Here is a 26,149-nt window from a genome sequence, read left to right as displayed (position 1 = left end):
GTAATTAAGTAGAATCAATAGGGTAGGCCTTGTGAAACAGGTATGTCTTATAAAAGTTCCCTTGGCTTTGTCCAGTTTGTTTTTAAATTTTGATATTGTTTTTGCATTCATTGTTACCACTGGGAGACTGTCCTTGTACCTGTTACCTTTTCCTTTTCCGTGATGAAATGTTTCCTTTATTGCTTCTTAGTCTACAAGTTTCTTGTTAACAGCCGTTACTACTACTTCTAGGATTGCATTTCCATAACAAGTGCTTGGTTCTCTTTGTTTTTAACAATTCACATTTTTCAGACATTGTTATACCGCTCTTCCTGCCCTTCTTCAGTGTACATATTTAGGTTCCCTCATTATTGATGATACATGTTTTACACCTCTAAATTTCTATGACTTTGTATTCTTTTGAAGATAAAATCTACAGAATATTAAACAGAACTCCAGGTTAGGTTTTACCATTGTCTTATGCAGAGATACAGCTGCCACTTTTGATTTCTTCTGGTTTATAACTATAAAAACTTTAGGATACATAGTAAGCAACTACAAGGTTACACATCCAAACAATATGGATCAGTAAAATGAATACAATTTACTCCTATTATGGGCACACTTTGGATGTGGTTTAGGATATTGTGAAATGGTAACCTATGACTGTAAATATCTAGTGGATAAACATGTCCTAACATAGTAGATGACGGCAGAAAAAGAACTGCACGGTCCACCCAGTCTGCCCAACAAGATAAACTCACATGTGCCATTTTTTGTTTATACCTTACCTTGATTTGTACCTGTCTTTTCCAGGGCGCAGACTGTATAAGTCTGCCCAGCACTATCCCCGCCTCCCAACCACCAGCCCCGCCTCCCACCACCGGCTCTGGCACAGACCGTATAAGTCTGCCCAGCACTATCCCCACCTCCCAACCACCAGCCCTGCCTCCCACAACTGGCTAAGCTTCTGGGAATCCCTTCCTTCTGAGCTGGGTCCTGCTGCAGTATGTGTAGCCCGATTCACTCCTTGTGTGTGTGAGTGAGACTATCAAGTTAGTTACTTCTTTTATTAAAGGCCTGGTTGAAGAACCCAGCTTTCACCTGCTTCCTGAAGTAGAACATAACATTGGTGGTTAGCATCTAAAGCAGAACCAGCTATTTTAGGGGTGTTCTGGGGACAGAGTTGATACTTGGCCGGTTAAGTACCAACATTCAGCACTTAACCAGCCAAGATCACTGCATAAAAGTCAGTCCTATCTTTATGTGGTGCCCCATAGCCAGTTAACTGCTGAGTATTGCACTTAACCGGCTATGGTTTAGCCAGCTCTGGAAACATGAAAATTCAATGCCAGATCTTGGACACGGCCTGGCATTGAATTTCCAGGCATAACATTGGTGGCGGTCAACAAAATGCTGAGTGCTACCATCTGAATATCGGGCCCTTGACTTTCTGTGGGCCTTTTCTATATATGTGGAATTACCGTACTTCAAATACAGGATCTATATATGGAGTTACTTCCAGTGCAGGAATATGTACTAAACGTATGTATCCTACCTCTCAAGGTTGATTTTTAATGCCAGCCTTAGAGGTGAAGTAAAGTTTATAACATCTATTTGACTCAATGGAAGTAAATGGAAATTAGAGGAATAAATCCTGAGATCTGGCCTCCCCAAGTTTATTATTAATTTAAAAACATTTATAGCCTCCATATTCACGGTTCTAAACATGGTAGAATAAAACATACATATAAGCTAAAACTTAATAAGATGGGAATAATTAAGAATCCTACGACTCAGGAGACCTAAGCTTGGGCTCCCCCAGGCCAGAGAAACTCTGACCCGGGGTGCCCAAGCCATCCACCTGTCCCCACCCATGTGTTGTCCCCCCCCCCCCCCCCCATGGTTACTCCATATTTACCTATCAATTTGAGTGCCTTCTCTTTTTCCTCTTCTATCGATGCCTGCTTGTTGCCATTTTTTAAATACCACTGCTTAAGTTGAAAGTTGGTGACGTTAGCTGAACCCTCATATTTTAAAAATGGCAGTGAGCAGGTAGGAGTTAGGAGGTGAGGGAGGGTAAGGTTGGAGTCTGTCTAGTTCTGGAGCATGAACGTTCTTGTTTGGTTGTGGGGCATGAGCTGGACTGTAGAGCTTAGTTATTTGTTTAAAAATGGTGGTAAGAGTTGAAAGGGTATTTTCAAAATTACATCTTAGGTCAAAAACATTGGGGTTTCCTGTTCAAAAATGCGTGAGAATGTCCAAAAAACTTCAGTTTTCTGAAATAAAATGTCCAAACTATGAACGTCAAAAAACCAGGGACAAGGATGTCTGGCAGCATTTATATGAAAATAGCCACACAGATGTCCCTGCTCCATTTGGTGGACTTTAATCCAGGATACCCAGGTTCATATTTTACTGCAACACTATTTTAAATGATGAGCCCTCCAGAGACAGGGAAGTTCCTACTGCACCAAAGACTTTACCATCTCAATAACCCTCAGGCATGCAGGTGTCTTTAATATTTAGGTTCAGTAGATATATCTGTTTCTGGAGAACTCACAATTTAAAGGTAAGTAAAGAGTTGAAGTGGGATTTGAACCAGGGTCCCCTGGTTTACAGGCTAAACTTCAGACCTGCTTGTTGCTGTGTTCAGAATGCCTATAATACATGATGATGCCAGGGAGCCTAGTTTCTCTTTCCGTTGTCACTTTCAGGGGTGAGGGAGGAGGGACAGTGACAACTGGGGGATTCATGAGAGGGTTGCGCCTTAATCCCTCCAGTGGTCAGCTGCTCAATCAGAGAACCTGTTTGTGCCCTGGATGTAATTGAAACAGATCTAAATAAAAACATCTTTCTTTTTAGACATGGATGTTTCTTCTTGTTCGATTATCACTGTTGGACATCCTACTTTTGGTCTCTCCCTAGTCCCGCCCAAAACACACTCCCTTGCTATTTGGACACACTGCAGTGTAGGATGCCCAAATTCTGCCATTCCAAAATCACAATTTGGATGTTTTGAGCAGATGGATGTTTTTTTGAGCATTTTGAGTCATCCATCTGCTTTGAAAATGAGTGCCTTAGTGTCTTATTGTTTTTAACATGCTACCCTATATTAAAATATAGACTAATCTTAATGCACATTTTGTATGCAGGTAATACCTATGCACTTATATATATATATATATATATATATATATATATATATATATATATATATTTATTTATTTTTTTGTGTGTTGTGAGTGCCTAAAAAAAGTGTAGCATACAGTCTAACTTATGCTTTATTACATTGGGCACTTGTTAGAAAATTCACTTTCAGTTTGATGTACGTGACAAAACGTACTGTACATTGAAGCTGCATTATCTCCTTTGATCCCTTAATACATTTCGATTTAAAATTAAAAACAGCTATCCCCCTATTAAACTAGATAATTGGTTTTAGTCCACTATGCATTTCTAATTTATTCCCTACAAAACCTGTAGATGAATCAGGAGAAAACATTCTGAAAATCTAAATGTTTTCATGACTGAGGATTGCCATTTCATGTTTGGTTGGACTTACCGAAAGATAACTAAAGCATTCGTTGTAGGACACTGCTGTATTTTCTCAGCTTTGCAAAAGGGAATTATTTCTTCTTCTTATCCTGTCTTTAAGGAAGGAAAAAGAGGTAGTTTAATTTTAATTCACATGATTATAGTTCTGCCTTTCCCCACTAAAAGGCAGTGCAAAGCAGTGCACACAATACATAGTAACATAGTAGATGATGGCAGCAAAAGACCTGCACGGTCCATCTAGTCTGCCCAAGCAAGATGAACTCATGTGTATACCTTATCTTGATTTGTTCCTGTCTTTTTCAGGGCACAGACAGAAATAATCAATTAAAAAATAACAAACATACAGCCCAATATGGCATATGAAATAATAAAGGTAAAGCTCTACAATTCTTATTTCTTAGCATCAGCTCCACTATTCTGAACCAATGGGTATTATCCCTTCCTACCAGAAGGTGGAGATAGAGAAAACCTGAATTCTGCCAGTGACATCACCAGCCTAAGCAGAGGTGCTCCCTGGAACAATCCAGTATTTTTCTTTACCTTCAGCAGTTGGTAGGTTGTGCTGATAGTGCTCATGTCCCTGGCCTAGCTCCCTGTTCTGCTGTCCACTTCCACATTGCAGATCATCACAAGAGATATTTGCGCTTCCGTGGGTTGGGATGGCACTTTCAGTTTCAGGCCTTGCCCTTTGGGTAGGAGGAGGTGCCCCACATGTTTTCCAAGATGTTAGGAATCGTAGCTGTGCACCTCAGGGTATTCGGCTTCATGCCCACCTGGATTACTGGCTATTTCGGGATGACTCAGCTTCAGAGGCCAGGTTGGCTTCCTCACAGATCATTTCCATCCTGGAATCCCTGGGCTGGGTAGTGAACCTGCCCAAGAGACATTTGGCCCTGTCTTGGGGTCTGCTTTGACATGGCCAGAGAGACATTTTTTCTGCTGGAGGAGCAGGCAGGGAAGCTCCGGGCACAGTTACACCGGTTGTGAGATCTTGCAGAGCCTACATTTTGGGATTACTTGCAGCTGTTGGGCTTCTTAGCTGTGATTCTGGAGGTGGTGCTGTGGGAGAGGGCTCACATGTCCACTACAGCAAGCCCACTTGTCCCAGTGGGCACTGCCCTTTCAGGACTTCCATTGTTCTCTCCTGCTCACATCCAAGGTGAGGATCAGTCTGGCCTGGTGGGACAGTCTGGTGAACCATTCGTGATGGGTCCCGCTGGATCCTTCTCAGCTGGTCACCATGGGCGCTCTCTGTCTTGGGTGTGTAGCACAGGGCACCTGGTCAAGTCTTGAAGCATTCTGGTTCATCAACCGCTGGGAGGCCTGGGTGGTCTGTCTGGCTCTGCAAGAGTTTCAGCAGCTTTTGGAAGGGAAAGTGGTCAGAGTGCAATGCCATGGCGGTGTCGTACATCAACAAATGGCAGAACCTGGAGTCTGGCAGTGACCCTGGAGGTGGAGAGTCTCTGTTGGTGGACAGAGATGCATCTGTAGGCGCTTTCAGTGGCCCAAATTGCAGGGAAAGACAATGTGCAGGCAGACTTTCTCAGTCACTCTCTCCTGGATCTAGGAGAATGGGAGCTGCGCTTCAGGCCTTACAGCTCCTTGTGGACCGCTGGGGGCCATCTCAGTTCAATTTGGTGTCCAGAGCCAATGTGAAAGCACAACACTTTTCAGTCGCCAGGGAGACCCAGCTTTTCATGGGATTGATGCCCTGGAATAGCCTTGGCTGGTAGTGAACCCCTCCAAGTCTTCTTCCATGGCCTCTCATTGGTCACTTGTTTCGCAGTATTGCACATCATCCTCATTTGGTCTTGCTGGTGGTGTCAGATTGGCCCTGCAGACCTTGGTACGTGGATCTCCAGCGGCTGCTAAGTAGGCGACGCTCTTTCTGTGCCCAGGAGTTGGAGGCTCCTTTGGCAGGAGCTGGTAGACATGGAGGATCTGGATCCTGTTTGGCTCACAGTGTGGCCATTGAACAGCAGTAGAAAAAAAAAGCGTGGATTTTTTCCCATAGTGATTGCTGCCCTGCTGCAGTCCAGGAAGACTTCCGTGTCCCTGGCTGATGTCAGGCTCTGGATGGTTCAGGTTCTCAACGTTTTGGAGTCCTACAGAAGGGCCTGAAGCAGGGACTCACCTTGAGCTCCCTGAGGGTCCAGGTGGCAGCGGTGTCTAGCTTTCTGGGGAAGGGGAAGGGCATCTCTCTGGCTTTGCTTAGAGAGGTAGCTCAGTTTCTGAAGGGGGTGGTGCATCTGCACCCCCCCCTTTTTTTTTTAAATTCTTTATAAGTTTTAACATATCATCAAACATAAATGCATTGAAATATCAGAAATATAATAAAATGTATGACATAATACTTTATATCATTCAACAAAATAAGGAAAAAAAGTGTTATATAATTTGTCCACAATTATTTGGTCAAGATACTAAGAAATAGTTCAAATGGAAAATTATGGTAAATTAACAATTTACCAACAGATGGGAGCAACAAATGTACACAGCCGATATTCAGCATATTTAAACTAAGGGAGTGCCTCCACGGTAGGATCAGCCTTTTCCCTTGATTCAATAAACTCCAATAACTTCTTGGGAGTAAAGAAGACATAGTTCACCAGATCAATTGAAATACAACATTTACAAGGAAATCTCAGCACCAATGTGCCTCCTAATTTTAACACCCTAGATTTATACAAAAGAAATTCTTTTCTCCTCTTCTGTGTGACCCTTGCTAAATCTGGGAACACTTGAATCTTTTGTCCCATGAAAGAATCGTTAATATGTCGAAAATATAACCGAAGAATATTGTTTCGGTCAAACTCTAGGGCAAAAGTTACCAACAATGTAGTTCTTTCAGATATCAGTTCGAGAGAGTTCTCCAAGAATTCTGTTAAATTTAATGTAGTGCCAGGAGCTGTTTGAGGTTGTTCATTTAATTGAGCAGATCTACCAGTTATGTATTGGGTTCTCGTTATGGGGGGAAACCCCTCCACTGGAATCCCCAATACCTCAGTACAATATTTCTTAAGCATATCTGTAGGATTTATCAATGGTGATTTCGGAAAATTCAAAAGTCTCATATTGTTCCTGCGTGCATTGTTATCAAGGTATTCCATTTTTCTATCTTGGATTTCTCTTTCTTTAATTAAAACTGAGGAAATATTCTGTAGTTTTTCAACCTCTCCTTCTATTTTCATAATTTTAACTTGCTGCTCCTGAGTTTGAGCTAACAATGTTTGATTGGCCTGTTTCAGGTCCGTTATATCACTTTTAACTGAGTTATTCATCAAGAGTAAAGTATTGTTCATTGCCTGAATGGCATTCCAAAGTGTATTCATAGTTACCACTGCTGGTCTCTTTAGAACTCCGATAGACGCGGCTGCAATCTCCCGAGAGACAGGAACAGCGGCCTGCACTGAGTCCTGTAATGTTGTTTCCTTTCCCGGGGTTGAAGTGCTCATAGGTCCTCCCTCTACGAGTACCACCGGTCTGGGTAAATCCAGAACCTCAGGTTGTCGTGACCCCACGAGCAAAGAATCGCCTCCGGGTCGCGGAGGTGCAGTGAAGGAAGGAGAACTTAGCGTCACTCCTTCTATGCTGTGCTCGGTACCGTGAGAGACCGAGCCAATCGAAGTGGGCATTTGTTCTCCAAGACGCACCACTCGAAAGCTCTCCAAGGTCATCTGGCGAGTGGCGGGGGTTGACGGCGGAACCGCGGAGGAAGGAGCCGTCGTTTTCCCCTTTCTCTTCCCCATAATAAAATCGGGAAGATCAGTCCTCGCGCCAGAGCGTTTTCGAGTTTCAGGAGCTAAGGTGCCTCACTTCCGTTCCTGACGCCATCTTGACTTGTAAATCTTGCACCCCCCTTTTTGTCCTTTCTTTTCTTCTTGGGACCTCAGTCTTGTGGTCCAGGCACTCTCAGAGACTCCATTTTAGTCCCTGCGCTTAGCTTCCAGCAAGGATCTTACCCTCAAGACAGTGTTTTTGGTGGCCATCATCTCTGCTAGAGGTGAATTGCAAGTCTTGTCTTGTTGGGATCTCTATCTCTCCTATTCTGTATCCTTGCACATGGTACCATTCTTTCTTCTGAAAGTGGTGTCTCCATTCCATCTGAATTGGGAGGTTTGTTTGCCCTCTAGGTGATGCGCAGGAATCATTGCTGGAGGGTCGAAGGCTTTACATGCTGGATGTCCAGAGGATGCTGCTCAAGTACCTCAATGAGACAAACAAGTTTCTTGTCTTGGACCACCTCTTTGTACTTTTCCAAGGCTGTCAGAAGGACCAGGCAGCCTTGAAGGTCTCCATTGTGAGGTGAATTAAGGCGGCTGTTGAGTTTGCTTACATCGGCAAGAATTGTCCAGTGCCTTGGGCTCAAACCCACTCTACTAGGGCTCAGGCTGCTTCTTGGGCGGAGGCCTAGGTGGTATCCCCTGAGGAGATCTCTAGGGCAGCGACTTGGTCATTGCTTCATTCCTTTGCTAAGTACTACAGATTGGACATGTTGGTCAGAGCTCGCTTGGACTTTGGCAGAGCTGTCATTCGGGTGGCCTTGTCTTCCCTGCCCAATAGATCTGCTTTGGTACATCCCATTGATTCAAAACAGTGGTGCTGACGTGAAGAAAGGAGCAATTGTTTTACCTAATAATATATTTTTCTTTAGTTAGTGATAGGTTCTGAAGTCCTGCCCTTGAAAAACCTTAGCCCAGGGTTCTGGTTGTACTCTGTGCTTCCTTTTCAGTGCTTCAAAAAAATTTTCATTTTGGGATTGGCAGCTATACAGGTTCCCGTGATACGGCTGTGTTCTGGTATAAGCAGGGTAGTGAGTTTCACTCTGTGGTGTTTGCTTGCTTGATTATCATTGTAGCTGCAGTGGTTGATGGGGCATGGGTGTGTTTATAAAGGGATCTTCTGCTGCTTGGGCAGATGCATAGTGGACTGTTCCAAGGAGCACCTCTGATTATCCTGGTGATGTCACTGACAGAATTCAGTTTTCTCTACCTCCACATACTGGTAGGAAGGGACAACACCTATTGGTTCAGAACAGCGTTGTTGACTAAAGAAAATTATCATGTAAGACTTAATTTTTCCTAATTCTTCCATACCAAACCCTGTCCCATAATTGTAAAAACAGCATACAACCCCTACAAATTATCCCTGTTATCTTAACTCCACTAACCACACCTTCCACTCTTACATAACCTCAAAATATTGCTTTTAAAAAACAGGTTTTTAAAGAGTGATGGAAAATCAGATATGTAACCCCTTTAACTTTTTTTTTTTTTTTTTTTACTTACCAAGCCATTGGTTCCAAACAACTGAAGCAGTCCACCCAAAGGCCTGGCTTGTACTAGAAAACAATTTACAGTCTTATGCACCAACAATGACCAAATTAAGCATCGCCCCTGAATGTAAATATTCATTTGGTATGTACCTTGTAACCTCTCCTTTAAAAATTCATGTTGAATATTACACAATGCCCAACATGCCATACAAACAATTTAAAAGTTATTCTAGTCTTTACTGGGAGCCAATTCAGGGCCTGAAATATAGGAGAGACCCTGCCTCTTCAAGAACACTTAGGCCCTGGACTTAGATAATATTACAGCCATTTTGGAACAAACCTTAGAAGAGGCTACGGAAAGAGCGACGTTGCTTGTTTCTTTCGTCTTCCAGCAAGATTTGAACTCAGTGATGAGACTTTACTTTAAATCTACAAATCGTATATTTGGAGGACAAAAAATCTGGATTTATCCAGATGTGACTAAGACTACTCAACAAAAAAGAAAATTGTTTCTTTCTGTGAGGTCTAAAATAATAGAATTAGGAGGATCCTTCCTTCTTGTATATCCATGCAAATGTTTTGTAAGGTTAAATCAAACAAAATATGTGTTTTTTAACCCAGATCAACTTAAATCTTTCCTAGACTCTAAACAACAATAGAGAATTTGTAGGAGCACACGAGAATGGTGGGGCCATCAATTCTTTAATAATTTAGAAATAATATAGTATAATCTTCACAAATTCCTACCTCCCTCTTTTATTGTGGTCTAATGAAGCTAAATGTTATGATTTTGAGGAAAGTAATTCCTGTTTCGTTTATTTTTTGTTTCTAAAGCTGTATTTCACTTAGCAGTTCTTATGTCTGTATAAGTTGTAAAATTCAATAAACAAATAATACAAAAAAAAAAAAAAAAAAAGAACACTTAGGCCCAGATACACTAAGCCTAATGAGCCGGCAACATGGTTTTGTACCAGTTCTAGCTGGTTTAGCGAGCAAGGAGTAAAATGAGACATGCACAAAAGGGTTCTCCATGCTCTTTTCCTATCATTGTAGCAGCTAACGAAAATGAATATTGTAAAGTGGATCCTCTTTTCTCAGCGGTTGCAGCTCTCCACCACCTGAAGAACACCTTCCAGTACTGCTCCTTTTTCCCTCAGAACAATGAAGCTTTTTATTGCCTAGGAGGGGCTTCCCTCCTTCCCTCAGTTGTGGCACCCAAAACACAAAACAAAGCACAGTTATCATTCACCTTTTTCCAGCCGGTTAGTTGCCCAGTCCCGGCTTCCACAACTGCTTCCTCTCCCTCCCTCCTGGGGAAGAGTAGCAGCAAATAATAAAAAAAAAAAAAAGAAAAAAATACCCTGTTCAGTGTAGCGGGGTTTTCCAAAACACAGTTCAGTTCTAGCCAAGCTTCAAAACACAGCTCAGTTTAGCCAGGCTTTCAAAACACAGTTCAGTTCTAGCCAAGCTTGCAAAACACAGCTCAATTTAGCCAGGCTTTCAAAATACAGTTCAGTTCTAGCCAAGCTTCCAAAAACACAGCTCAATTTAGCCAGGCTTTCAAAAAACACAGTAATGGCTTTGCGCGGGCTCAAAGCCTAGGGTCCCACCCTCTTGGTCAGTCATACTCCTACCTGACCTCCTCCCGCTTGACCCGGCTTGGCCCCGCTACTTCCTTGGCTTTCGCTGAGCCAGAGCCGAAAAGTCCATCGGCTCTTCCAGGGTGTTCTCCGGTTCAGTCAACTCCATAGGGCAAGGCTCACTCTCTGCCTCTCTCTCCTCAGGAGCCCAATCCATATTCTCCTCGCCCCGCCCTTCTCCCAGCTGCTCCCCCTTTCTTTCATTAAAGCTCTTTGGTGGCTCTTCTTTCTCCACCCACCTGTTCCACCACCTCTTCCACCAGGTTGGAGAATCAGCTTTATTCCTTCCCCTGCGGCCCTCCTCTGGAGACTCCTGGGAATGCACATAGTTTCTCTTATCCCCGGTCTCCCTTGGGGCATGCTGGGAGTTGTAGTTCTTTATTTCTAGGTTTTTCCTGGGGAATGCCTGCCTATAACGGGGGTATTCTGGCCTATCCCAGGGTTCCTTTGGGGCCTGTCCTACATACTCTTTACAATATAAAGCTATTTTAATGAACTCATTGCTATACAAATTTGCATGCAAAGCGATGCATAGCCGTTTTCCGACCCGATAAACAGAAGCAACCCCTACCTTTACCATTGAAAATTTAATGGGAGGTCTGGAGCTGTCTGTTCTGACAGTGCTTGCTAGTACTCTACAGCTGCAGGGTCCTCTTGTGCAGAAGACGTGAGAGCAAAGCGCTTTTGTCAGCAAAGGCTGCAACACATTATTGAAAGAGCCCAGCAATTCATGCCTACAGCACACCTTGAGAGAAAAGCAAGAGGATGAGGGAGAGGGGAAGAGGGAACGAGAGAGCAGAAAAGTCTTTGCCCTACAGCCGGCTGCCCTTCCTGTAGGCTATGTGCGAGCAGTCTCCGCAGCTCTGAGCACAAAAAAAAAAAAAGCTAAAATGTCTGCTAGCCCTCTCCAGGCTGTCATTGCTGCTGCTGAGCTTGCCTTTTCACAGAGGTGGGGACGTTTTGGAATCTACTGCCCCTCCCCCCAGACAGGAGAGTGAGTGCAGGCTCCCGGCATCAGCACACCATGGCAGTTATTAAAAAAACAAACAAACAAAAAAAGCTATGCCAGCTTTCATACATCCAACTTGTCTGTGTGTATGAGAGCCATCTGTAGCATGCGCAGAGCAACCACACTTAGCGATTGCCTGTTCTGCGCATTCTCAGCTCGCCAACTGGCTTTTCCAATATTGCATGCAAATGAGCTGGATCACAAAAGCAGCAAGCAGCTCATTTGCAAGCATTCATTTGCATTCTCTTTGGGAATCCCTCTGTATTTCCATTTCGGTAATGTTTACCGATTTGGCAATACAGACTGATTCTTAACGGGGACCTTTGTGCATCTGGGCCTTGATCACAACCCTACATCAAAATTCTGAACATGCACTAGCCTAGATAAATGTTTCTGGAGAAGCCCTATAACATTACAATAGTGCATCTGACTGACGACAAATGAATGCAGAACCATTCTATTTATTGCATTTGTACCCCACATTATCCCAACTATTTCTAAAGTACTGAGGCGCTAAATAGGAACAAAGAGGACTTGTTCCATCTTGTGAAAACAAATGAAATAAGGTGAGCAGGAGGGATTAGTATAAAATAAATATGTACTGGCACTCATGAAATCTGATAAATTATATCAGGAGCCATTCATTTAGTTTCTCCGTTGAACTTGGACATTTCATATACTGTGGAATGGCTTCAGCCTTTCAATTAATTGCTTGTTATAGGCTTTAAAAACGTTCTTAGCCTTCTGCTTTGTTTTTTTTTCTACATGTAGTGAATTGTTCAGTTCTCAATATTTGTCAAGTCAGTTTTACTTAATTGGTAGACCTTCCTGAAATTCCATACTGTAGGTTTTACTGGCATGCATATCCCCGAGATTTTGGCTTAATATATGATTAAATGACAAAAGCAAGCACCAGGAGCCTTCAAAATTGAGACAAAGTTCCTTCACACAACTTGGACAAGAATCTTCCAAAAATGACCTGACATAGGCAGTGTTTCAGCGCACAGCATCTTCGTCAGGGGTCTGCATCAAACACAAACAACAATACAATTATAATCATAACAAATAAAATATTTATTTATTTATATACCACCGACAAGCGGTCATTTTGGTGCCTTTTCTCTTAACAGTTAATTATCATCTTCACTGGCATTTTTGTAGCAGAGCCCTTCTCGGCAGTTTTTTAAAAATAATTCACAGTCTCCATGTTTTCCTATGCACATTTTAACATACTTTTTATTGCTCAGCCTGCAGCTCGATTCTTTCACCTTAGACTAGACGCTCTCTAGCACAGACGTTCGGTCATCTTCTCCATATGCTAATATTAACTATTTTGAGACACACAGCTGGTTTGGTGTGTTCTATCCAGTGTTCTTACAAATAAGATATGTATCTGTTGTGTTTTTCTTTTCATGTGCCAATAATGTAGTATCTGAGATATGTAGCTGTCCCTGGCACCTTTTTGAAAATCTACTCTTAAGTAATCACATATTTAGTTTAGCTTTTGCTTAAGCATGCTCTGCTTTTATTTCCAAAGGAGCAAGTCTCGATACTGCACATTTAGACACTACAACCTTTATGGTGAGTTTTTATAAGTACATAATGCTGTCTGTAGGATTATTTATTTATTTATTTTGTTTGTTTGTTAGACATTTTCACTGCAAAGTTATATGCTTTTACACTAATTAATAGACAAATATATTTACGTCACCATACTTGAATATGATTGTCTTGATCAGATAATACTTACAGGTTGTTTGACTTTCATTTGGCACACTAGATGCATTTCATTAAGAATATTATACATTCATGTCCATTTTATACACACACATTTTATATGTTTCATTTATTTTATATATATGTACACATTTTATAAATAATTTTTTTAATGTTTATTTTTTCTTATGTCATCTTTTTCACTGTATTTTATTGTTGGTTTCTTAATACATTTTATTAGTTACAGTTATAATTGTATTATTTTTTTTAATTACATTTGTACCCCGCGCTTTCCCACTCATGGCAGGCTCAATGCGGCTTACATATTATATACAGGTACTTATTTGTACCTGGGGCAATGGAGGGTTAAGTTGTGTTTGAGGCAGACCCCTGACACAGGCGCTGTTGTCCAAGTTGTGTGATTAAAGGAACTTTGTCCTGATTTTGAAGGCTCCTGGTGCTTTCTTTTGCATTTGGACTTTGTTCTGTACTTTGAACCCTTTCTGTGCTGTTAATATATGGTTGACATTGCGCCTGTCAGATGAGGTCCCAAAAAACAAATGAGCAGGTGATCTGCCAAATCCAGACCGGATAGCATAAAAAGGAAGCAGATCACGGAAGAGTGTATAAAAAGTCAAAATTTTAATCACCACAAAGATAAAATACTTGTCTAAAAGCCCAACACGGCAGATTCACCATGGAGAACTGCTGCCTGGAGAAGGAGTATTGTGTGACCTGTAAGAGGAATTTTTTGTGCAACACTGCTGGTACTTAAAGCCCCTGATGCAGCCCTTGTTAGGATGAAACGTGGCCAAGTCGGGCTTTTAGACAAGTGTTTTTATCTTTGTGGTGAATAAAAATTGGACTTTTTACACATTCTTCCGCGATCTGCTTCCTTTTTAAATACAGTATATGTTGACATTTTAATGTGTGTCCTTTTTTCATTAGAAGAAAGTATTACTTCTGCCAGACATTTGGTAGGTTTTTCTCAGATTATCTACTAATTGAGGTCAAATATGTTTTCAATTAATTTCAGAAAACCAAGGCATTGGTCATTTGTGCTGATTAAAAAAAATTACACTTTGCCTTCATCTAGTGTGTTAGAGAAGCACTATATTTAGGAATGTGAGAGAGCAGGTGGTATATGACCCGAGTTTCCTTAAGGAAACTCCCTCACTGAGGGGCCCTTTTACTAAGCCACAGTAGGCTCTACACGTGTGCAGCGTGCGCTCAAATGAGACTACCGCCAGGCCAGCACACCCTCCTGGCGGTAATTTCAAATTTGGCTGGCCCATAATGTGTGGATGAATTATTTATTTATTTCTGCCTACATTTGCTGGTTCCAATGGTAATTGGTACTTGGAGTGTGCTGACCGGTCACTGCACGTGCGCTAGATCAATGGGTACTGTTAAGGGCTCAGGCCATTTTTGGGCACATTCTGGTTTCATTTTTACTGTAGGCCCTTTTCCCGTCCCATTAAAAAAAAAAAAGCCATTTTTTTTTGTAAATGCGGTAAAAACTGGCCCTGCGCATGCCCAATACACGTGCCTACACTACCGCAGGCCATATTTTACTGCAGCTTAGTAAAAGGGCCCCTGATAATGGAACTGAGCTACCTAAAGGCAGAGAATTGATATGTTAGCCCAGTGGTTCCCAAATCTGATCCTGGAGGCACCCCAGCCAGTCAGGGTTTTGGGATATCCACAATAAATATTCATGAGAGCGATCTGCATGCAGTGGAGGCAGTGCATGCAAATATCTCTCGTGAATATTCATTGTGGATATCCCAAAAACCTGACTGACGGGTGTGCCTCTAGTATCAGGTTTGGGAATCACTGTGTTAGCCTGTCTGGCCAGGAGAGTGAGGTTCAAGCAGACAGCAGGAAGTTAAAAACCCTATTATAGAACAGAACAGGGAGGCCCTGATTGAAGATCTTCTCAGAGTGTTCTGGCTTGGCTGCAGTGACTGAGGGGAGTTCCAGGGAAGAGGAGTGGCCTAGCTCAGATGTTTGCACCCTGTGTTGTAAGAACCCTCAAGTCTATGCCTCCAGGGATTGCATATGAGGTAACTGAAGACTGCCATGGTAGACCACTTATTCCTTGGCTGTTTTACAGTGGAGCCATGTCAGGGACAGGCTACTGAAACTATGACTGTGCTTGAAGAGACTTGATAGAAGTACTAAGCCTGTGAGGAAACAGGTCTGGCTATTTCCTTTTCTGTACTAGAGTGCTTTGACTTTTACCTGCAACCTGTGTGCTGCTGGGGACACACTATGGGAGACAGCCACTAATCCATACTACCACAAGGAGCAATACCTGATTTAGAAGTGTTCAAAATGGTGCAGGTAAACCCCTAGCAGTAGTGTTGCAGTACTACCACTAGGAATCAGACTCCTTATTTGGAAGCTTGTCCCATGGCGGTAGTATAGCAAGACTACCAGCAGGGGGAAAAAAAGCACCATTTTGAACTTGGCACCCAATGGAGCAGGAGCAACTGGGGATCACTCTTATCTCAGACTGCTAGATACCAGGAACTGCAGAGGTAGAGTGAGGGTCCTTGCTGAGGGAGGGTCATGGAGTTTCTTGTCAGGGGGTTGGGAGAGTCTTTAATGGGGAGGGTTAGGATGTCTTTGGTGAGGAGGGGGGATCTTATTTAATGCATCTTTTGCATTGGTCCCTTTTAAGAAAGCTCCCATGCCGGTGCTTCTGGGGATGAAAAATGTCAACTCAAAGCTGGCATTATTTTTCTGCTAATAACACAACTTCTGAAGTTTAATGCAAGTTGTGCTATTCGACTTGCATAATAATGAGATACTTTGCATCTCATTATTATGTAATGTGCAATGCAGTGAACAAAACATGTATTATGGCAAAATAATGTATGATTTTGCCATTTATTGCCTGTACAGTGATGTACATCATGCAGTATTTTCTTAGTCCAGGTTAGTAATTACCCTCCCAAAATGTTATTCTTTTATTTAGCCTGCTGTCAGTACATTATATAGTTTCATGAATAGATACAGCACATAGAGTAATACTGTATTTGTCTATTTGCATTGTATAAATATTATATAATATTATTAAAATGATTCATTTACCCCCCTGTTTGCTAAGCTGCTTGGCAATGTTGACGCTGCGTCAGCATTAACATGCAGCTTAGTAAACAGGAAGGGATAGTTTTGTTAGTGTTTGGAATTAAACTTGAGTAAAGTGGTAGGGTAGCCTTGTTAATTCACTTTTAAAGGTAATAAATAGTAATAAAACAAAGAAAACTTGAGACTGTTTTCCATGGACTGTTCAGAGAGTGAGCACTGTCTTCTGGTTAATATGGAGGGTTGACCAAGGAGTTGACGAGGTACTTCTGAGGATGGGACTGGTTGGTAAATATGGATTTCTGATGTTTTCTTTTTGTTAGTTTCACAATTACATCTTGTAAATAATTTCGCTAGGGACAGGTGAATACCTGCTATACTTGAGTATGTAACTTGCCTTGAGCTTGGAAAAAGATAACTAAATCCAAAAAAGGGTGTCTCTCATAATTTTACTAGGCATAATTCTTTTCTTCTGAGGACAAACAAAATGGAAAGTCCTCACAGATATGTAATGTCACCAACACAGCCCACATGCTGAAAAGATCTCGCCATCTTTTCTGTAACTTAAGTTTTTAGCTGTACTGCCCATGTGTTCAAGCTCTCTCAAGGACCACCTTGGTTCATTCTTTTCCACAGAGCTGAATAAACATCTCTCCCTTTGCAGCCTTTTGAGATTAATTTTATTATTCTCTTCATTTTTATATGTGGGTCATCTTTTTTTCTTCTCTCCTTGGTCTATTTATTTAGGTTTTTAACAGTTTGAAAGGTTTTTTTTTTTTTGGGGGGGGGGGGGGGGGGAGGGAGGAGTGGGATTTCATTCCCATCTCTCCATCATTTTTTCTGGTGCTCTTGACGAATCAGAACTTTTTTTTCCCCCAAAACTGAGTCATTTGATTCTGCTTAGGCTGTTTTCTTCAGTAATATGCCTTAGAAGAAAGCATCTAGTGGTTTGAAAAGAGATGGTATATGATATACCACCCTGCTGAGATTACTATCAAAACAGTTTACATATTATATACAGATAATTATTTTGTACCTAGGACAATGGAGAGTTAACTGACTTGCCCAGAGTCACAAAGAGCTGCAATGGGAACCAAACCCACTTCCCCTGGTTCATAGGTGACTACACTAACCATTAGGCTAGTCAGCAAGATTATATTCAGTGCATATACCCACAATTGGTGCTTGTAATACCTGGGTCCAGATAATTAGATGTCAGTGTAATGTGCCTACAGATAACATAAAGAGGTTTTTGTGGCCATGAGTTCCACATTTCATCAGCATTGGACCCAAAGGGCCCTTGAACTGTACCAAAATCTGTAGGTGCATTGATATTGAAGAGACCCTCAAAATCAAGTGTCAATAGAATTCCTTGGGATCAAGCATTGACTGATAGCCATCTGAAGAATTTAAAAGTTTCTCTCACTATGGCATCAGCATCAAGGATTTTCAGTGTTCTGCATTAAATAGAGGCAAGGAAGCAGTAACTTCACACTAAATTGGAGTATGATGATGGCAGTATCTAGATGGTGGTGGCCATTTATGCAAAGTATTCGACAGACACCAAGGGTCCAGGATCAGACGACCATTACAGTTTAGGTAACTCAGAAGGTTTGACCTATCCTACTGATCTCACCACAGTCTTAATAGAATCATGGATTGTTTTGCCTGCCCCCTGGCTGAAATTGGTGTTCCACCACTGGCAGCACTGATGCCAAAGCATGTAGAAATTATATCAATTCTCAGGGTTCACACTCTGCCTAGAGGATTGTTGATTTTGTGGGCCGAAATCAACGACACTTGAATGTCACTAGACTGTATCGCGGAAAGAAGTTTCATTGAGGTATTAAACAACATCAAAGTCTAGATGCTAACAGTCAAGGAATACTCTCCCTGAGGCACTTGACTTCGGGTCCAGCACAGACTTGCACTTTTTCAGAAGAGTATTTGTCCAAGTCCGAATTGGAGTAATCGTGGGTTTCTGAATATGAAAGAGCAAAGTTCTCAAGGTTTTCAAGGACTGATTGGCTAGCAAAAATATCATAGTCTAAACAGACAACCAGATAGTGATGTATTGTATCAACAAGTAGGGGAGAACAGATCTCTCCCTCCTTTGTTGAGAAATTGGCACATTGTGGAAATGGTTATCTCTGAAAGGATGACCCTCTGAGCTATGACATAACAGGGAAAAGTATTGTCCTAGAGCGCAAGCTGAGTTGACTTCTTAAGGCACATGAGTGATCCCTGGACTTGGGAGGGGGATGGGCTAGGGGAGTATCTGCAGTTTACCTGTTTCTATCTCATCAGAACAAGAAAGTTCCTCAGTTCTGTTCCAGGATTGTGACTTATGACAAATTTTGCGTGGAATTCCTTCTTCCTGAATTCGGAGAGCCTAAATGTAAATTCTCCAATTGTGTTCTTGGTGCAACTCTCCTAAAATTTAAATGAGATGAAGGTACATTGATTCTCATAGCTTCTTATTGGATAATCTGGCTTTCTTCAAAAATTGTCCATAAAGAGGCCAGTCAAGCTGCAGGGTTCTACAGTATTAACCATGCAATCATCAGGACCTAGTTTTCACAGCTTAGATGTTGAAGAGATAACAGTAGGTGCCGTTCATGATTCCATGTCACAAACCCTGGCTTCTATGAGAGTCTCCACTAGTCAATTTTATAATTTTAAGTGGTGCAGGTTTGGTGTAATTGCAAGGCTGCCCTGAGTTGGGCTTGAAGACCAGCTTGGGATTTACCTTGGTTTAGCTGGTGCGTATCACATTGTAGACGTAACCCCATCTCTTTACAGTTTTTAGTTCAATTTATATGGAATTTAATTATATTACAATCTTTCATCAAGTCACCTACTAAGTTTTGGGATTTCAACTTTTTTGTTTCAGGCTAGGAAAGCTCCTTTTGAGTTTCTCAAGGACTGCATCAGGGGCTTCATAAAACTGTTCATACATAAAAATTATTGTAGTTTTATGATTTGACTATTTAATTGATATTGTTATCGTTTTACTGACTCATTTTATATATATATGTATGTATGTATGAACAGTTTTATGAAGCCCCTGATGCAGCCCTTGATAGAGCGAAACATAGTCATATCAGGCATCTGAGTTTTACATGTGTTAGCTGTTATGTGGTGAATAAAATTGGATCCTTCTTGCCTATCTTGTATCTTGCAAATCATTTGCCCATTTGTTTTCTTGGTTTTCGGGTAATCCTACATTGCATTACATAATTTGATTTGATATATTATGATATCAGCAGAAGTACTGACATTATGGCAGTCTACACAATAACATAATTCTATGCCAGACAATACGGGAGGTCAGAGCAAGGATAAGTAATAACAGTGAACAACAAGAAAAGGACGCACAGGACAAAAATAGCTCCAGATATATAAAAGTACCAGAACAATTACTTGAGACACATAAAGAAGAAACCAGTTGGCCTTATTGCATTGACATCTTTTAAACAGTTGACCCTAAAAAGCATTTTAAAATCAGAATTTGCATGTGTATGTAATTTACCCATGTGGATACGATGCGAGGTTTCTAAAATGATCTCCAGAGGATCTTTAATTGCAATGTGAGAGTTCAGATGAGGTACGTGACATTACAAGAAGAAGCATTTTATGTTTTGTATTGGGATTTTTAAAACTAGTTTTGCAAGGGTATTTATTAGATTGTAGGTTTCAAAAATTAAAATTCTGATGTTTTTCTGCAGGGAAGAAGAGGAACGCTTGAGAAACAAAATCCGTGCAGACCATGAGAAAGCATTAGAGGAAGCAAAAGAGAAGCTAAAAAAGTCTCGTGATCAAATCCGAGCTGAGATCCAAACAGAGAAGAACAAAGTAATCCAAGAGATGAAGAAAAAAGACAATAAGCAATTGCCACCAGTACCAGTACCCAAACTTGTTGGCATAAAGACTGGAGACCCAGGAGATCCGGACATCCGAGAGAAACGAGACAAGATTAAAGAGGTATGGATATGGTTTGACCGATTTGGGGGAGGAATCTGTAAAGTTGTATGTAATCTAATTGCAATCCTTATATTGAAATGTTCCACTGACATTGCCATGAATATTGCATAACATGTAGTAATTCCATTTTTAGTTCATTAAGGCATATCAGAAGTTTCCTTGTCATCAAGCAGATGAAGCCATTACGTATGGGTTATGTCCATCAACCAGCAGGGGAGATAGAGAGCACTCAAACTTTCACAGTGCCCTCTTGGCCAGCTAGCTCCGCTGCCTCTTCAGTATTCTCTATCTCCCTTAGCAGGGTGGCTGCAGCTTGTTCGAGCTCCAGAAAAATCTGCCGGGAGGTGGTTCCTGGCTTGCCAGTTGTTAACCGGGGTGTTGGAGGCTATAGCAGCTTCACTTTAAAGGCACATAGGTTAGCCCTTTCCCTGCCTTACCCATACCTCTGTGGATGTGGACATATTGCCTTGTTTTCCCTGTCCTTACCCACCAACAGTGGATGCAGGCATATAGGTTCGCCCTTTCCCTGCCTTTCCCACTCATCTGAGCCTCCGGAGTCTTCAATACCTCTGCTTTCCTCACAGCTTAAAAAAAAAAATTAAAAAAAAGTTGCGTCGCGTTTTTAAACGCAGAGACGCTGGAACAGAGGTTTTTGACCTGATTTTCAGCAGGATCGTAGTTGTACACTAGATCCTTTGACGTAAGAGTGTTTTCCAACTCCTCTGGGGTGGGCCCGCGATCGGGGCGATTTTGGCGCGAAACCGCCATTTTGGATTTTACCGCCGTTTTTCGGCGATGGCTGTGGACAATGTAAAGCGCTGTTCCACTTGTGGCAAGCGCAAATCAGCAGCAGGGCTCTGTAAATCGTGCTGTATTGGCGTAGGAGCCGGCCCGAGCATGGCGAGCGATGTTTCTTCCCACTCTGAGCTGGCAGCGGGCGCCATTTTGCTTACACCGCATGGCGCGGCCTCCGTGGACACGGAGAGACCTGAGCCGGGTGGGGCACCTCGAGATGAGGTTATTTCAGGAGTGGCTAGCACCGGACAGGATTTGGGTGCCCAGGGTGAGATTTTCTCCCCGGATTTTGTGCTTTTGCTGCATAAAGCATACATGATGAAAAGAGCCCTTCCTCAAGGGTCGCCTGAGGCTCCTCTGATTGCCCCCCCGATGGATTCTGGCCTGGGTCTGCCCAGTGAGGCTTTTTTCCCGGATGCTTGGCCTAAAGATAAGCGCAGAAGGGTTAATTCCCCTTCAGATTGTGGTGCACCTTTTTCCCCCCCGTGGTCGGGGTGTGAGGATTCGGAGAACTCTGACAGACGTTCTTGGTCTGAGGAACCAGAGTCAGGTGCGGATTTACCACAGGATCTGGATGATCCCTCCGCGGTGAGGATTTTCCACCGTGATGAGCTGCCAGCGCTTATTTCAGATACCCTGCAGGCCCTCTCGATTGAAGATCCTGACAGTGGCATGGCCTCCTCGGGTAATCCCAGGATGGCTAGTACCAAGAAAGCTGCTCGGGCCTTCCCTTTGCATGACTCCATCCTAGAGCTTGTTTCGGCTCAGTGGGCTGACCCCGAGGGACCTTTGAGAGTTTCCAGGGCTATGGGGCAGTTATACCCTCTGTGTGAGGGACATATGGCTCGTTTTCAAATGCCTACAGTGGATGCCCTAGTCACTGCGGTGACACAGAGAACTACCCTCCCTGTTGAAGGAGGTGTTGCCCTGAAGGATGTTCAAGACCGTAGGCTGGAAACAGCGTTGAAACGGTCCTTTGAAATTGCAGGTCTCACTGTTCGGGCGTCTGCATGCAGCTGTTATGCTGTGAGAGCCTGCCTAGCTTGGCTGCAACAGGCAGTGGCTCAGCCCGGAGATGGAGTGGAGCCCTTCTTGGATGTGGCTCCGCGGATGGAGGTGGCCTTGTCCTTTCTGGCTGATGCCCTTTATGACCTTCTCAGAGCTTCGGCTAAACAAATGGCAGTAGCAGTGGCGGCTCGCCGTCGTCTGTGGCTACGACACTGGGCAGCGGACATGGCCTCTAAGCAAAGGTTGGTGAAGTTGCCTTTTTCAAGGACTTCTATTTGGTGAGGAGTTAGAGAAAATTGTGAAAGGCCTGGGTGATCCAAAACCCCAGCGCTTGCCCGAAGATAGGCAGAGGCCTTCCTCTAAGGGCCAGGCGGTCCACTCCTCGTACAGACCTCGCTTCCGTGAAGCTAGAAGGTACTGCCCGGGGCGTTCTGCTGGGTTCACTTCTCGTACCCGTGGTCAGCAGAGGATCTCCTTTCGCTCGGACAAGCGTTCCGCAGCCGGTGGCTCAAGACCAGGAGTTCAGGGGCGACCCTCTCAATGATGGTGCGCCGGCCCTCTCTTCGATGCCTGTCATCGGAGGACGGCTTTCCCTCTTTGTCGAGGAGTGGGCCAAGATTTCCTCAGATCAGTGGGTTCTGGACCTGATCAGAGATGGATACAGAATAGAATTCAACGCCCCAGTAAGAGACGTGTTTGTGGAGTCCCAATGAGGGCGGCGGTGGAGGAGACTTTACAAGGTCTGATTCAGTTAGGGGCAGTGACCCCGGTGCCTCCCGCCGAGCAAGACTGCGGCCGATTCTCCATCTACTTTGTGGTGCTGCGAAAAGGTGGGTCCTTTCGCCCTATTCTGGACTTAAAAGAAGTGAACAAGTCCTTGAGAGTGCGGTATTTCCACATGGAATCCCTGCGCTCCGTCATTGCGGCGGTTCAGCCAGGAGAGTTTCTCACGTCTCTAGACCTGAAAGAAGCTTACTTGCACATTCCGATTTGGCCCCCGCACCAGAAGTTTCTGAGGTTTGCGGTGTTGGGAAAACATTTCCAGTTCAGGGCCTTGCCTTTTGGCCTCGCCACAGCTCACCGAACCTTTTCGAAGGTAATGGTGGTAGTAGCTGCTTTTCTCAGGCGAGAAGGTATCAGGGTTCACCCGTACCTAGACGACTGGCTCCTCAGAGCAGACTCTGTAACAGAGAGCTTACAAGCTACAGCCAGAGTGGTCTCAGTACTGCAATCTCTAGGCTGGGTCGTCAATATGGCCAAAAGTCACCTGTCCCCTTCACAATCTCTAGAGTTTTTGGGGGCCAGGTTCGACACAGTCTCGGGCTATGTGTTCCTACCCGAGCTAAGGCGGTGCAAGCTTCAGAATCAGGTCCGTCTGCTCCTGAGGATGCCCCGCCCGCGAGCTTGGGATATTGTCCAGCTGCTGGGATCGATGACAGCCACGATGGAAGTGGTACCCTGGGCGAGAGCGCACCTGAGACCTCTACAGTATTCCCTACTCCGGAGATGGTCTCCTATTTCTCAGGATTACCAATGCAGACTTACTTGGCTCCCTGCGGCCCGTCTCAGCATGGAGTGGTGGCTCTCGGACAGCATGCTGCGGCGAGGAATGCCGCTGACGCTCCCCGTTTGGTGCCTACTGGTAACAGATGCCAGCCTGAAGGGCTGGGGCGCACACTGCAAGGGGAAGCATGCCCAGGGTCTATGGACACCCGAGGAGTCGGAGTGGTCCATCAACCACCTAGAGTTGAAAGCGGTGTTTCAGGCGCTTCTGGCCTTTCAAGTGACCCTGGAAGGATTGGCTGTCAGAGTGATGTCGGACAACACGACAACGGTGGCCTATATAAATCGACAAGGCAGAACAAGGTGCAGAGCACTAGCCGCGCAGGCCGAACTGATTTGCCACTGGGCCGAGCTGCATCTTCAGTGTCTGTCGGCAGCTCATATTGCAGGTCAGAGCAATGTGCAGGCCGATTATCTGAGCAGGCATCACATCGATCCAGCAGAATGGAATCTGGCAGACGAAGTATTCCTGCAGATCTGTGCCAAATGGGGCAAGCCCGTGATGGATCTAATGGCGACAAGTGCCAATACCAAAGTCCCGTGCTTCTTCAGCAGACAGAGAGATCCTCGCTCGGCGGGGTTGGATGCCTTGGCTCAACCCTGGCCTCCGGGTCTACTTTATGTTTCCCCCATGGCCCTTGATAGGGCGCCTGCTCTTGCGGATTCGGCTGCACCCAGGAGAAGTGGTCCTCATCGCCCCGGATTGGCCAAGGAGACCTTGGTATGCAGACCTCCGACAGATGCTCCTGGAGGCTCCTCTGCTGTTACCTCTGGTACCGAACCTGTTGACTCAGGGACCGGTAGCCATGGAGGACGCCGGCTGCTTTGGTCTTACGGCATGGCTATTGAGAGGGCGCAATTGAGGGATAAAGGTTATTCCAATAAAGTTATTTCCACTCTCCTGCAAGCCCGCAAGCGGTCCACTTCTGTGGCTTATGCCAGGATTTGGTGCCTGTTTGAGTCTTGGTGTGCTTCCAGAGCCATTGTTCCAATGCGGGCTCCTGTCTCGCCGATTCTGGACTTTTTGCAGGAAGGTGTACAAAAAGGCTTGGCCTATAATTCCCTGCGGGTGCAGGTGGCAGCGTTGGCCTCCCTTCGTGGTAAGGTGGAAGGCGTGTCTTTGGCTGCTCACCCAGATGTGGCACGGTTTCTTAGAGGGGTGCTTCGGCTCCGACCTCCAGTGCGAGCACCCTGTCCAGCTTGGAACCTGGGGCTAGTTTTGAAAACCCTGCAGGCATCTCCTTTTGAGCCACTTCGGCGAGCTTCGGAGAAAGACTTGACACTGAAGGCCGTTTTTCTGGTGGCCATTACCTCGGTGAGACGGGTGTCAGAGCTCCAGGCGCTGTCCTGTAGAGACCCATTTCTGCAATTTTCAGAGTCCGGAGTCACGGTTCGGACCGTGCCTTCCTTTATGCCTAAGGTGGTTTCAGCCTTTCACTTAAACCAGCCTATTTTCTTGCCCTCTTTTTCAGAGGAAGAGTTTCCAGAATCTTTTGGGCAGCTGCACCTTTTAGATGTGCGCAGGACTCTGCTGCAGTATCTGCGAGTTACTAACTCTTTCAGGACTTCTGATCATCTGTTTGTTTTGCTATCCGGTTCTCGCAGAGGGTCTCCAGCGTCTAAAGCCACTATTGCCCGCTGGATCAAAGAAACTATCTTTTCAGCTTATCTGCTGGCCAGCAGGGTTCCGCCTGTAGCCTTTAAGGCACATTCTACTAGAGCGATTTCTTCCTCTTGGGCTGAAACTGGAGCACTCTCTCTTCAAGAGATATGCAGTGCAGCAACATGGGCTTCTAAGCTCTCCTTTGCCCGACATTACAGGCTGGATGTGGCTGCCAGGAGGGATGCGCGTTTTGGTGCACAAGTGCTAGCGCGTGGTGTGGCTTGTTCCCACCCCAATCTAGGGATTGCTTTGTTACATCCCATACGTAATGGCTTCATCTGCTTGATGACAAGGAAGGGAAAATTAGGTTCTTACCTTGGTAATTTTCTTTCCTTTAGTCATAGCAGATGAAGCCATGAGCCCTCCCTGTATGATTGTCTGTATGCTGTGAATCTGTTTTTCAGGTTCTGTTCTAATTTCCTGAAGTTCCTTCCTTGGGAGAAAGTTGGAAAACAATCTTCAGGATTCGTGTTCAGTTTAAATTTAGGAGGATGTGTTCATTCCCTCCAGCATGTTTTTTTTTGGAGGATGTGTTGATTCTCTCCAGGAGGCGCGTGTGTTCCCCTCCAGTTCTATAAATAGGAGGATGAGTTCATTCCCTCCAGTGTGTTGGGAGGATGTGTGATTCCCTCCAGGAGGCGCGTGTGTTCCCCTCCACTTATACAATAAGGAGGATGAGTTTATTCCCTCCAGGAGGATGTGCATTCCCTCCTTTATGAGTTCATGCCCTTGTGATGGGCCATCGTTCGCTGTGAGGAAAGCTCTTGTGATTCCCATTGCGGTTTGCCATACTGCTTTGGAAGCTTCAAATACTGAAGAGGCAGTGGAGCTAGCTGGCCAAGAGGGCACTGTGAAAGTTTGAGTGC

At 44.1% G+C, this 26,149-nt stretch overlaps 1 protein-coding gene across 2 annotated transcripts in view; it reads left to right on the top strand.

Moving 5' to 3' along the window:
- Window positions 1-26,149, top strand: part of MAN1A2 (mannosidase alpha class 1A member 2) — a 488,967-nt gene that overhangs the window by 160,960 nt on the left and 301,858 nt on the right. For both annotated transcript variants that reach the window (XM_030204025.1, XM_030204024.1), the window contains exon 2: window positions 19,999-20,254. In XM_030204025.1, coding sequence (XP_030059885.1) covers window positions 19,999-20,254 — 256 coding nt within the window. The remainder of the gene's footprint in view (window positions 1-19,998; window positions 20,255-26,149) is intronic.

The sequence above is a fragment of the Microcaecilia unicolor genome, chromosome 5 (assembly GCF_901765095.1).
Source record: "Microcaecilia unicolor chromosome 5, aMicUni1.1, whole genome shotgun sequence".
NCBI classification, from domain to species: Eukaryota; Metazoa; Chordata; class Amphibia; order Gymnophiona; family Siphonopidae; genus Microcaecilia; species Microcaecilia unicolor.
This window is presented reverse-complemented; position numbering and strand designations above follow the sequence as displayed.